The 13,252-nt window shown below is 46.6% G+C and overlaps 1 protein-coding gene across 1 annotated transcript; it reads right to left on the bottom strand.

Annotated features, from left to right (window-relative positions):
- Positions 1-2,606: 2,606 nt before the first annotated feature.
- On the bottom strand, positions 2,607-13,025 carry BAG1 (BAG cochaperone 1). Its single transcript, XM_070459614.1, has 7 exons — positions 12,892-13,025; positions 10,934-11,062; positions 9,577-9,659; positions 7,947-8,060; positions 5,210-5,317; positions 4,119-4,181; positions 2,607-3,617 (listed from the first exon to the last, which is right to left on the bottom strand). The coding sequence occupies exons 1-7, from the start codon at positions 12,926-12,928 to the stop codon at positions 3,528-3,530; spliced, it is 624 nt and encodes a 207-aa protein (XP_070315715.1). The 5' UTR covers positions 12,929-13,025; the 3' UTR covers positions 2,607-3,527.
- Between the last annotated feature and the right edge of the window lie 227 nt (positions 13,026-13,252).

Here is a 13,252-nt window from a genome sequence, read left to right as displayed (position 1 = left end):
CTCCTCCCCAGGTATCCACTCACAGGATGAGGAATCAGAGGTTAAGCCGTGTGCCAGGGCGCCACCCAGAAAGACTTAACTCCCCGCTCTACGGGTGTGGAAACTGTGGGCCCGTCTCCGGGAACCACGCTGCAACCCAAGTGTGTACCCCTAAAGGCCTGTTTGCAGCACATGACCCTGCTGCCCTGGCCACTGCTCACTGGCCAGACGATTCTTCTCCAGGTTTTTTAAGTCAGAAATCAGGGAACAGAGGCAGTTCCTCTCTGGTAGTGAAGCTGTAAAATATGCCAAGTGGGGACTGCTGGCAGCTATGTTTCCTACTTTGTGGGAGAAGCAGGACTGAATGAATGATGCTGACGTGCAGAGAGATACAGACAGGGATTCCAGGCAGCATTTGTATTCCTGAAGTGCAACTGCCCTTGAATTTTCCTAAGTTACACGAGATAACATCCTACCAACAAATTTTCTATTTCGACAATCTCTTTGGAAGAGGTTTCTGGTATTTTCAACTAGGGCTTCCCTGGTGGCTCAGTCAAGAATCCACCCGCCAATGCCAGAGACCCATGTTCGAGGCCGGGTCGGGAAGATCCCCTGGAGAGGGAAATGGCAATCCACTTCAGTATTCCCTGATAGCTCAGTTGGTAAAGAACCCGCCTGCAATGCAGGAGACGCTGGTTAGATTCCTAAGTTGGGAAGATCTGGAGAAGGGAAAGACTACTCCTTCTAGTATTCTGTCCTAGAGAATTCCATGGACTATACAGTCCATGGGGTCGCAAAGAGTCGGACACAACTGAGTGACTAAACACCAGTTTTCAACTGAAAGAGCCCTGACACCAGAGGAAGAGCTTCTCACAGGGACTCACAGCCTTTAAGCTGTGCCTTGAAGGACGAGTAGAAATAACTGGCTGAACAACGTACGGGAGAATCCTTCCAGCCCTGTGAGGCTGAACGATGTCTGTGGGATCACAGAGCCACGTGTTTCCCTGCAGCAGGACTGATCACGTCCTGGGGAAATGGGCAACTGATAAGTACTCTCCCTGGGCAGAGATGCCCTGCAGATGTGCAGCTCTATGTGAGTGGGCCATGTCACTACCCTGCATATCAGCTGGGCAGCTCATCCTCAAAGAATACAAGGGCTATCGGATGCTGTAAATCCCTGTGCTGACGGAGCCTCAGTGGGCGAGTGCAGCAGTGGAAATTTCACTGTTAATACGTGTGGTCAACGTTCATTCAGTCTCCAAATATTTACTGAGCACCTGCTATAAGCTGAACAATGTGCTTCAAATACACTGTTAACAAAACAAAGAAGTTCCTTAATCCAAGGAACTAGTGTTGAAAGGCAAATATTAATCAAATAACCCCACAGATAAATCATCATAGACCATGATAAATGCTGTTTATCATAAAAATAGCCACAAGCTGTGAGAGGACATCCCCTGGGGGCTTGACAGTCTCAGACTGTCAGGAACATCAGTAGGTGAGGTTCTCTATGGAAGAGAGATTTACATTCTGCAGGATAACAGCAGTTGCCTAGGACGGAGGCAGGCGTAGGGGAACGATGGTGGGGAAATGTCCCAGCAGAAGAAGAGTGTGTGCAGAGATCCCACAGTGAGAGAGGGCTCAGAGCACCTGAGGACCTGAACTAGCCCAGAGCGGCTGATGGCAGAGTAAACAGGAGAGCGGGTCAAGATGAAAAGGGTAAGGACCTTGGCCTTTATCCTAAGAAAACGGGGGTCACTGAGATTTTTAAGCATGGGACTGACATGACGAGATCATGATCATGATCGCTCAGCCGCTCCATGGAGAATGAAGGGAGAGGACCGAGAGGAAGTACACAGACCAACACAGGAGATAAATAGGAAGAAAAGAGAAAGTGAGGTGTGAGCAGCCCCATGTCAGCGGGGATGAAAATCAGTAGAGATGAAGAACACTGGCTTGGAATCAAGCCGCCTAGTTTGTGTCCTGGCTTTGTCACTTACTCTATGATCCTGAGCAAATCACCTAAGCTCATCTCTAAAACAGGGAGAGTATCTGTCTACTTCCTGGACTATGTGAGGATTAAATGACTAACGAACTTAGAATGGTATCTGGCACACAGGAACTTGGTGTGGCCCAAGACCACACAGCTACTGCACATAAACAGGTCAACACTGAACTACTCTGGTTACAGTTGGGGGTGGGCCAGTGGGACCCTGAGCCTCGTCCACATGCTCCCACTTTGTCCTCGGCCCCACCCACATAGCCCTAAATTCCTGGGGTTTCACTGACGCCCTCTCTGCCAGATAAGATTGGCCTCAGAGTGGCCTTTAGGAATTTTTCTCCTGGGCACTGTGTGAAAAATGGGGGTAACATCAGCTGACCCATTTAAGAGGCCACTGAAGTATGTAGACCACTCCTGACTTCTGGACTAGAATCTCAGAAGGCTTCTGTTTCTCATACTTCATCTACCAAAAAGAAAAAAATGTTTAAACACTCTTTTGGGATTTCCCCGGTGGACTAGTGGTTACAACTCCATGCAGGAGCATGGGTTAGATCCCTGGTCAGGAACTAAGTCCCACATGCTGTATGGCAAGTCAAAAAAAAATAAAGTTTTAATACTCTTCTGCTTGCTGATACGTATATAAACTGCTTTATTTTTTAAATAACAAATGAAGGGGGAAAGGACCACAAAACAGACAGAAACAACCTCAAAGTAACTTGAAGAAAATGTAGATCTCAGAAGGGGATGGCTCACAGCACCACCTCTGAAGGAACTCCTAAGAGGTTTATGGTTGCCCTTCACTACCTGCCTGGTGTATTCACTCCGGCCCTCCTCACTGCCCCTTGTAAGCCAGGGTTCTGACCTGGTTTCAAGCAGAGACTTAGTCAACTCTGGGTTCTAACCTTCTAGAGATTTGCTTGGGAGCAAGGCAGTCCATATATCAACCACAGGCCCAACTCCAGGAATGAACCAGAGATCTCATGACCTATGGCTAACCAGGGTCACTGTGAGCTGAGGACAGGGTCATGAACCCACAACCGGCCGGCTGTTTCAGAATCAGGTCACATGAGAGACACTCGGGCTATCTGTTCTGACCCATTCCCGACTGTCCTCACCAGACAAGGGCTCCTGGTGATTCTGGTTTACACAGCCAGGTTTATGGGATCATAAGCACAAAAAGGCCTCATGGATCTGAAGACCAAAATGGCCGATAAACTCAGAACTACCTCAGGATACATAAGAGCTCTCACCAGCCCAAAGAAAGCACCCAAAGGTCCAAACAGCTGGGAAGACTCGGTCAGGGGGGCACTCTCCAGGCAAGGTGGGCTGCTAGACAGCACAGATCCACAGAGACAGAACAAGAAGCTGACAGGAGGCTAAAGACTGTACAGACGATACTTGTTCATTGAGAGCAGGTGTGAGAGAAGGAAAAGGCAATGGGCCAGTTGCCCCCAGCAGCTCTGGGGAAGGCGGGTAACTTCTGCTCCGGAGATGGCAGAGCTGGTAGGGCTGTTCTTCACTGCAGCACGGCCTTCTCTGCCTCACCTCAGTCAGCGAGGGCCAAGTTCGTGGACTGCAGTCGCTCCGTCTCCTGGCAGATGTTCTGCTCCACTGTGTCACACTCAGCTAGGAAGGCCTAAAAGATAAATGCAGACTAGTGAGGGCCACTGGAGGCCAGACAACCCATGCCAACCTTAGCCACAAGAGGTTCTTTGCCAAGCCATTCTGGGGAACCCCTGGGTGACTGACTCAGGCTAAACGGGTGTGTGGGGATGGAGACAGCCCAGGCCCTAGACTCAGGAGAGGGAAGTGACAGCGCTCTCAGTTAACCCTCCAAAAGGCGCTGAGGAGAGGAAGCCCTGCCACTGAAATGGAAGGATTTCAGGGGACCCTGTCCACAGGAATGGCACCTCCTAGAACTGCGTAACGTGTCAGCCCTGTCTGCTCCCCAGCAAACTTCTTTCCCGATCAGTTTAATCCAAATTCAATTACAGGGACATGAAAGGAGCTCGTGTTCTGGGTTCATACTGATAGTAACAACTGAAGAGAGTCCCCACCACACATGTACTCTACCCTGCTTTGAAGAGATACATGCGCTGACGCATGACACTTTGTGATGCCCTACCACACAACTCACCTGAATCCTTTTCACCAAACCTTTCCTTTTCATTCTACTGTCTTTGAAATTTTCTGGCAGAATCTACGGAAGAATAAGTTGACATATAAATAATCCTAGTAAGTGAACATGACATAGGAACACGTCAGAAACACCCATAGCACATCAAGCAGGCCACAGGTCACCAATGTGGGTGACGGGCATTTTCCGGAATCACTTCCCTGGATCTCTGTCCTGCACATCCCTTTTCATGGCTCTCACTCCATAAACACTACTTAGTCCTCGAGGTCTGGACCATAGACCTGGATTTTGTCCTTTCACCGTTTCCTGTGAATGGATACTGTGTCCTGGCTGGGCCACGAGCTCCCTGTGGCATGAGAAGCATAATGCTTTTCTGCTCTTCTTTACCACCCCCTACACCACCGCCCCTCAAGAATCCCAAGCAGAGTAGTTCACCCTAAGAATGAGGTATCGGGCGAGAGATATTATCTAAAAGGGAACATGGCATCAGTGATTCCTAACAGCCTCCCAGGAGCTGGGTCTGACTGTATTCTGTACAGGTAATGGGCCCAGACACAAGAGTGTCAGGAAAGTGACACCCTGTATTTCTCTGACCTTGAGACCATGGATCACTTCGGTCCCTGCTTTGTGAGGATTAGATGCTACTGTATGTGTGTGCTCAGTCATGCCCAACTCTCTGTGTGCAACCCCATGGACTGTAGTCTACCAGGCTCCTCAGTCCTTGGGATTTTCCAGGTAAGAATACTGGTGTGGCTCACCATTTCCTATTCCAGGGTATCTTCCCAACCCAGGAAGAGAAAACTTGTCTCCTGCATTGGCAGGCAGATGCTTTATCACTGCGCCCCCTGGGACACCCTCTTAGGAGCTACTAGTACACATAAACAAAAATGACAAAAGCCCCATGTCCATGAGATAGGGGAAATCAGGAACTGTCTTATCTTTCTGCATATTCACCAAAGACCTAGCAGTGTCTGGTACACTGCTCAATAGGTGCCCAATACCCTCAGGCAATGAGTGTGATACTGAGAAAGTGAAACTAACCGAAAAGCCATCAGAGGAAACGAGTCCTTCTCGGCTGAGCGTTTACTTACTAGTGTGTCAATCTCCTCCAAGATCTTCATAAACTGCTCGATCATGGCTTTTACTCTCCTATCGAGTTTGCAGAGAGCTTCAGCTTGCAAATCCTTGGCCAGAAAACCCTGTGGAGGAATGACGCATTATTCCAAGTGTTTCTTTGAGGCTGACAGAAAACTCCAAGCCAGGCACTGATGAAGCAGCTTCACCCTGGGTCCACGTTCCCCAGCAGGCTGGGCCAAACTGCAGGCCCACAACTCCACCTCTTGGAAAAACAGAAGAGCCAGTCCTGGGCCTCCTCAAGCACTGTAATAGGCTGCAGGCCCCTCCATCTCACATGGCCTACTGGGGCCACAAATGCCTCCAGAGGCCTGGCTCTGCTGAAGCCCCCAGTTCCCAGCGAGTACCTGCACATCAGAGGCAGATGTGAAGAGCACAGGGTTTAGAGTTTGACAGGCCTGGGCTTCAATTCTGACTGCTAGCTACTGGCTGGTGAGCTTGAGCAGGTTCCTTAACCTGTCTGTGCCTTGCTGTCCTCATTTTTTAAATGCAGATCAAGGCATTTCCTTGGCAGTCCAGTAGTTCAGTCCAGAAGATTCCATGTCCAGAAGGCAGTCCAGAAGATTCCGTGCTTCTGTGCAGTGGGCACGGGTTCCACCCCCCACTGGGGAATAAGATCCCACATGCTGAGCAGGCTGGCCAAATTAAATGAATAAAATAATACAATGGAAGACTTCCCTGGCAGTCCAATGGTTATGAATCTGCCTTGGGGAAGGAAAACAAAAAGACTCCACCTTGGGCTTCCCCACTGGCTCAGTGGTAAAGAATCCACCTGCCAATGCAGGAGACACAGGTTTGATCCCTGATCCCAGAAGATCACACATGCCAGGGAGCAACAAAGCCCAGGTGCCACAACTACTGAGACTGTGTTCTAGAGCTCGGGAGCCACAACTGCTGAGCTCACATGCTGCAACTACTGAAGCCTGCGCTCCCTAGAGCCTGTGCTCTGCAACAGGAGAAGCCCGAGTACCGCAGCTAGAGAGCAGCCTCCACTCGCCCAACTAGAGAAAAGCCCACACGCCAACAAAGACCCAGCACAGACAAAAATAAATACATAAACAACACTGTATATATATAAGAAAAGAATCCGCCTTGCAATGCAACAGACGAGGATTCAACTCCTGGTCAGGGAACTAAGATCCCATGTGCCGCTGGGCAGTGAAGCCCATTTGCTGTAACTACTGAGCCTCTGTACTCCAATTAGAGAGTCCGTGCGCCCCAATAATAGATCCCACACGATACAATGAGGATCCTGCATGAGGCAACTAAGACCCAAATAAACAAGCAGCCAAATAAACAAAGGCAAAAAGAAAAAAACAAAAAAAATAAAATAAAATGGAGACCATGACACACACATCCCAGAGGGTTACCGTGAGAATAAAGGAAAATACAAGACCTTTAATATGAGTCCTGACACAGACATATTGCTAACAGATGGCACCACTTACTTGTTTTATTAAATCATCTGTTTATTCACGTTACTTGGCCTAATGATCAGTTAGCTGGTGACAACAGGTGGACAGCAGGGATCTCTGAGGATGTTTTTATTAAAGTCAAAAGCTACAGATGCAGATTTTGCAACAAGTAATAAAATAAGCTATCAATTCCAACTGAAAGAATTACTCTACCAAGAAAATGAGAAATGGCCAAAAAAGATTTAAGCCCAAGGACATTAAAAGAAGCATTATGCATAATGTTAAATAGCATTAGGTGATAAATAATAAAGAATTGGTTAGGTAAACTATGATCCACTCATGTGATGCATATTAACGCGAGTTTTGAAAAGGATGATCTTTTTTTTTTCCAGTCAAGACATTTTTTCTTTATTGAAGTATAGTTGATTTACAATACTGTGTTAGTTTCAGGTATACTAAGTATGATCATTTTTAATGACATGGGAAAGTGTTCAATTCCTTAAACCAAAGAAAGAACTATCTACAAAGTATACCTAACATTATACCAATTTTTTTAAGATAAAAAAACAGATTCCAGGTTTTAGTAATGGTTATCTTTGAGTTGGGGGTCTTACAGGTAATTATTATTTTTCATATTGGTGCACACATGTCTTCTTAAAAATTGTGTGCAATCAGTATGCAGTACTTTAGTAATTAAAACACAATCATACATCCATTAATGTTATAAAATGAAGAGATCAAAAATAAATACGTGGTTTGAGGCCATAACTAATTCTAATTTGGTTTTGATCCTCCACATCTAGTACTACAAGGAATTGAATAGGATGACCCCTCGCCAATATCATGCTCAACTTGGACATTCTATGAATCAGTGTTCTTTGCCTTGCCAAATACATTATAACTGCCTAGACTGAGAGAAGCTATTTATTCTATTTAAGACAACACATGATCCTAGCATGGCAGGTGTTCTCGGAGGATCACAAATGGATGCTGGCTGGGGTTTGTAAATAACAATGATGTGCTTACAAAGCACTTAGAATGTCTCAGCCTTAAACTATGTAATTGAATCCTCACAACAGCCCAAGAGGGAGTTGCCATCATCACTCCCTTTTTTATAGAAGACTTGAGACAAAGGCAAACTTGCCCAGTTACAGAATGGGAAGAGTCAGGGTCTGAACCCAGGGGGGACCAAAAACAAAGTTTGCCCTCATAACCACACATTTGTGTCTCTAGAGAATTTTTAGAGAAGGCAGAAAGTCAAGTCTACCAGAAGAGTTACCTGCTGGATTCCAGCAAGGTCTTTATTCAGCTCTTCCAGCTGGTCAGCTATCTTCTCCACAGATTTCTCCAAATCTTTCAGCTTCTTTAGCTCAGCTTCTTCCTCCGGACTGTTCTAAAATGTTAAGAATAAGAGGAATTCAATAATCACCAAAAATAGTAGCTTCTGTCAGAAAGAAAAAATCTGACCACAAGTGGTCAAACCACTCCCCTAGGAAAACATCATCTTAAACTTGCTGCTTCTTGGAAAGCAAGCTGGAGGGTTATACACTAAGGTTTTCTATCTACAAAGGCACTAGATGAGATAGAGAGAAGGTACCAGGTACATGTTCTGGTGAGAGAGCTGGACGGTTTGGGTTCAGAGAACAAAGCTGATTCATGAGCCAGATCTGACCTTAGCCTGGGGCTGACCACCAACTCACTCCAGACTGAAGCCTGGAGTGTTAACTAATTACAGTGAACACCTAGAATATGAGTCCAGAAGGTGAGACAGGCGGAATTCTATCCTTTCCTTAGATGGAATTCCTGAGCTCTCTCATTCAATATGACTATGATGACGATGCATACTTTCATTGAGCATCCCTTCTATGCTAGGCATCATCCTAAGCACTCTACCTGTATCATTATTTAAGCCTTACCACAATCCAATGATGAAATTGAGGTAACTGTAAAGTAACCTTAGGTCACACAGCCCAGAAGAGGTAAAGCTGAGACCTGAATGGGATTTGGCTTCTCACACCCCAGGACAATTCCAGTTGAGGGTCCTAAAGTTTCTTCAAGCTCAACCCTTGGGTTGTGCTCATTTTTCCATCACCGTTCTTCCTGACCCTTGAGTAAGAAGTCTTGACCATTTCCCCTTCTCTCAACTTCGTTGGTAGCTAGCAGCTTCCCGCTTTTACACTGTCTCCCACTGTTCTTGGTGGCCAAATCCTGAGTGCCAGTCTCCTGGCGGTCTCCAGTCTCCAGTCCAAGTCTGCAGGAGACTTTTCTTGCCTCCACCTTGCTAACCTCTGCCCTCTCTCCACTCTTGAATCAGCCACACCCAGGTCGAAGTAAGGGAACTTCATTTGACCAACAACTCCACTGTGTCACAATGCATGGCTGGCCCCAGGGTCTACTGACCTCAACCCTTTTTGTCACCAACTGACTCTTTTTACTCCCCCACTTCTAGCCTGAACCTTTCTTTCCAGCCAAAGAGGGTTTAACCTCACGGGAGAGTTTAGTAAAAAGAACAGTTAAAGGAAGAGAGGCTCTTGAAATTTTCAGAGTACATATTTTTAAAATTGACAGGTTTGACAGTCTCTTGCAAATTCCCCTCCAAGTGAGTAGCGACTGCTTCAGACATCATTTTATCCAGACTGAAATTCCACCACCAGCACAAAACTCACATAATTGAGGCAGTACAACCACTCCTAATTCCCAGGGTGAAAACCCTAATGAACAGAAGCTGAAGGATATGAGAACAATAAAACTGATAAATCCACTAAACAAATAGCAACTACATTTGTGTGGCAAGCACTACTTCACCAGTGTCAAACCTGAGCCCCCAATTTGGCCTTCTAAACAGACACTCATGTAAAAGACCTTAGTCATTTGGCTCTGAGGTATTTCTGGTAGAAAAAGCAATTTACCTTTTTCCCAATTAACATAACCCGGCAACCATTTTGTATTCCAAGTGCTGACAATGGCATCTCCATTTCCTTCAGAGATTTTCCTGAAAAAAGAAGACAGTTATGTCAAATGTAACTTGTACAACAGTGAAAATAGATTTCAGCAAGGGTATAGGAAATAGTGTGTTCACTATTGAGAAGGGAATGAGTTGGTATAACATTTTTAGAAGGTTTCTTGACCCAATAACTTCACTTCAGATATTGATCCTAACAAATAACTGGACATGTGCCTAAACAATAACTGTTACACAATTATTATTATTCATAACAGTGAGAAACTGGAAAGTAAAAAATTCAGGAGTAGGGGACTGATTACTATACATCATAACAGAAGACTTTGTAGCACTAAAGCTCATCTTTCAGGAAACTTCAATGCCACAATATGTGTTGATGACCAAGTGTTACAAGAAGATCACTAGAAATGATCCTAGTTTTGTCGACTACAGAAACAAAAAAAAAGCCACAAATTGAGAACCCACACTTCAAGATGCCAGGACAAACAAACAAAGGCTGGACAGAAATATACTGAATTGTTATCAGGGGTTTTATCCAGGAGAACATTTTCTTTTTTGTGTTTTCCTCTATTTACAAACATGAATTTCTATTGCCTTTATAATTATAAAATGAAATGTTTTTAAAGAGAAAAGACAAGGAGTTACAATATGAAGTATAAAAGTAAATGCTTCCCATCACTAAATTCTTTATGATTGGCACCAAATGGGATAAATTTAGCTTCATCAGATACAAAATAATGGGTTCCCATGGGAATGAGAAGACCAGAGAATGGGGATGGGAGTAGGTGTGTCCTGGCAGAAATCACCATATTCCACTGGGCCTGCTACATCCATGTCCCTTAAATTAGTCTGTTCAGCACCTTCTCTGTGTCAGCACTAGGCCAAGCACTGAAAACACAGAAGTATCTCTGCCCTCATGGAGTCTGCTATTGTATCAGAGACACCAGATGTTTGGTGACTATGGAAACAATTATTTAATAGTAGTTTCAATACAAGCTATGCAGAAGTGGAGGGAGTGCTACAAGAACATACACTGGGAAGAGGATTTAACTTAGCCAGGGAAGACTGCCCATGTGTCTCATCAAAAATGGTAAGGTTTCTGCCACCCTCATGTGCCTCCAACTCGAATACCTGTGCATGTGTTTGCAAGTGACCACTACATAGTAGGTACTCAACAAATATTTGTTGAAGGAAAATGACGGAATTAACAAGCAAAGAACTGTCCTAGATTGAAAAACTAACCTTACTCTTAGGTAAGGTTAAATAGTTTTAAACAGGCTCAGAGCTGGAAGAGAAAAGCTTACCCTTAAATATGAGTTTCTGAAAGGGCAGCGGAACCCCTGTAGCCTCTTCAACAACCTGGGCCAGGTCTTGGACAATTGGCTCACTATTGCCTTCTTGTGGGGTAACTTGAAGATCATGCTTCTCATTGCCTGGGGAGAGAGAATAGTGTTGAAGAAAACACAAACCAATATATAGAGGCTGACACTTCATTTTCCCAGCCTTTAAGACCTGCTCAAGGATTTTTGTTTCCTTGGGAATTGTTACAGGAACTAACAATATCAGTGATATCAGCTAACATTTTATGCATTTAGCATGTGTAAGGGGCTAACTAGGCTTATTTTGGAGAAGGAAATGGCAACCCACTCCAGTATTCTTGCCTAGAGAATCCTGTGGACAGAGGAACCTGGTGGGCCACTGTCCATAGGGTCACACAGAGTCAGACATGACTGAAGCAACTTAGCGTGCATGCATGCATTGGAGAAGGGAATGGCAACCCACTCCAGTATTCTTGCCTGGAGAATCTCAGGGACAGAGGAGCCTGGTGGGCTGCTGTCTAAGGGGTCACACAGAGTAGGACATGACTGAAGGGATTTAGCAGCAGCAGCAGGCTTATTTTATGCATAATCTTAATTAATCCTCAGAACAACCCCATGAAGTACCCATGAAGCCAGTACTACCTATTACTCCCCATTTCACAGATAAGCAAGATATGAGATCAGTCCAGTTAAGACTTGCCTAGTGAGACCCATCTCTACAATCAGAACTTAACCTCAGATCTATCTGATTTCAAATTCTGTGCTTTTCTTTACAAGCCATCTGCCTCCTCTGGCCTGACTGGCCTCTCCTCTGTATTGTACTGGGCAAGGAACTGTTTCTATCTCCTTTGCTATAATGAGCAAGGAACTGCTTTTCTTCCAGGTCTCTCCCACTGGACACATAGGGTTGGTGCCCAGAAAATAAATGAGGGACTTTCCTGGTGGTGCTGCGGATAAGAATCTGCCTGCCAAGGCAGGGGACACAGGTTCAATCCCTGGTCCTGGATGATTCCACATGCCAGGGAGCAACAAAGCCCATGTGTCACAACTACTGATGCCCACATGCCTAGAGCCACCCCAATGAGAAGCCCGCACATCTCAAGGAAGAGTAGCCCCCGCACGCTGCAACTAGAAGTCCGAGCAAAGCAACAAAGACCCAGTGGAGCCAATAAAGAAAAAATGAGTGAAAAAACTCAAACAGCAGAAATTTCTTTTTGGAGCAGAGGTGCCAATTCTTTTCTGGATATGTGGACAGCAAGGGCACAGCCTGTGTCCAGTGCATCACGCCAAGCCTTAAGCCTACTCAACAGCCACATGAAGTCAGCGGGACAGGTGTTACCAATTCTATTTCGCATAGAAGAAACCAGCTGCCTAGAAAGAAGACATCCCAAGGTCACCGAAACCTGCAGAATCCTGGTCTCCAGATTCTTGAGGCCCTGGGGTCTCCCCTCGTTGGTCCTGAGGAAACTTTATGGACTCAGCTCCCTGGAGAACCGTCATTGTCTAGTTCTGTGTCAACTCCAACAGTAGGCAGACCCCAAGGGCGCCCTGAGTGTACGCTTGAACCCACGCCTCACTCAAACAGCACACATGAGTTTTGACTCCTGCACACCAAGTAGGTGTCCAGATACACAGCAGTCAGACAACATGGCCAAATACAAGCCAGGCACAAAGGCCCACCACAACTGTGCAGGCACACACTAAGACATACAACCAGGACCCCGACGTGAAGCACAGACATCAAGGATCTAACAAACGGCCTGAGACAAAATACACCTGCCACGTGGAAAGGTGCGCTGACAGCAGACCAGTAAAAACAAGATCCCACGCTTCTGGACTCCAAATACAAGGACACACACTTCGGGAGGGCACGCGACCAAACCCAGAGACCCCGCCGGACTTTCGTGGTCCAGCGCGGAGCCCAGCCGGCAGCCTGCGCTCACTGTGGGTGACGGTCACGCTGAGCCCGGCTGCCGCCATTTCTTCGCTCCGGACCACCTCTTCGCTCCGGGCCACCTCTTCACTCAGGACCACCTCTTCGCTCGGGACCACCTCTTCGCTCCGAGCCACCTCTTCGCTCCGGGTCACCTCTTCGCTCCGGGCCGAGCGAGGCCGTGCTTTCTTTTTCACCCGCGGCCTGCGAGCGCAGGCGGCGGCGCCTCTGGTGGATCCGGCATGCCCTCTGGTCACGCTCCGGACGGCTGATTTCTGGGAGGGAGGCGGACCGCGCTCGGCTGGGTGCAGCGACTGGCGCGGCTCCCGGCCCGGCCGAGGGGCGCGCCGCCGGGGACCCAGCCGCTCCCG

The sequence above is a fragment of the Odocoileus virginianus genome, chromosome 31 (assembly GCF_023699985.2).
Source record: "Odocoileus virginianus isolate 20LAN1187 ecotype Illinois chromosome 31, Ovbor_1.2, whole genome shotgun sequence".
Taxonomy (NCBI): Eukaryota; Metazoa; Chordata; class Mammalia; order Artiodactyla; family Cervidae; genus Odocoileus; species Odocoileus virginianus.
Note: the sequence above shows the minus strand (reverse complement) of the source record. Positions and strands in the feature narration are given on the sequence as shown.

Coding starts and splice junctions, on each gene's coding strand:
- BAG1 (XM_070459614.1), bottom strand. CDS start 12,928: ATGGCGGCAGCCGGGCTCAGCGTGACCGTCACCCACA. Junction 11,063..12,891: donor CAGCGTGACCGTCACCCACA/GTGAGCGCAGGC, acceptor CTCTCTCCCCAG/GCAATGAGAAGCATGATCTT. Junction 4,182..5,209: donor TGGAGGAGATTGACACACTA/GTAAGTAAACGC, acceptor ATTCTTCCGTAG/ATTCTGCCAGAAAATTTCAA.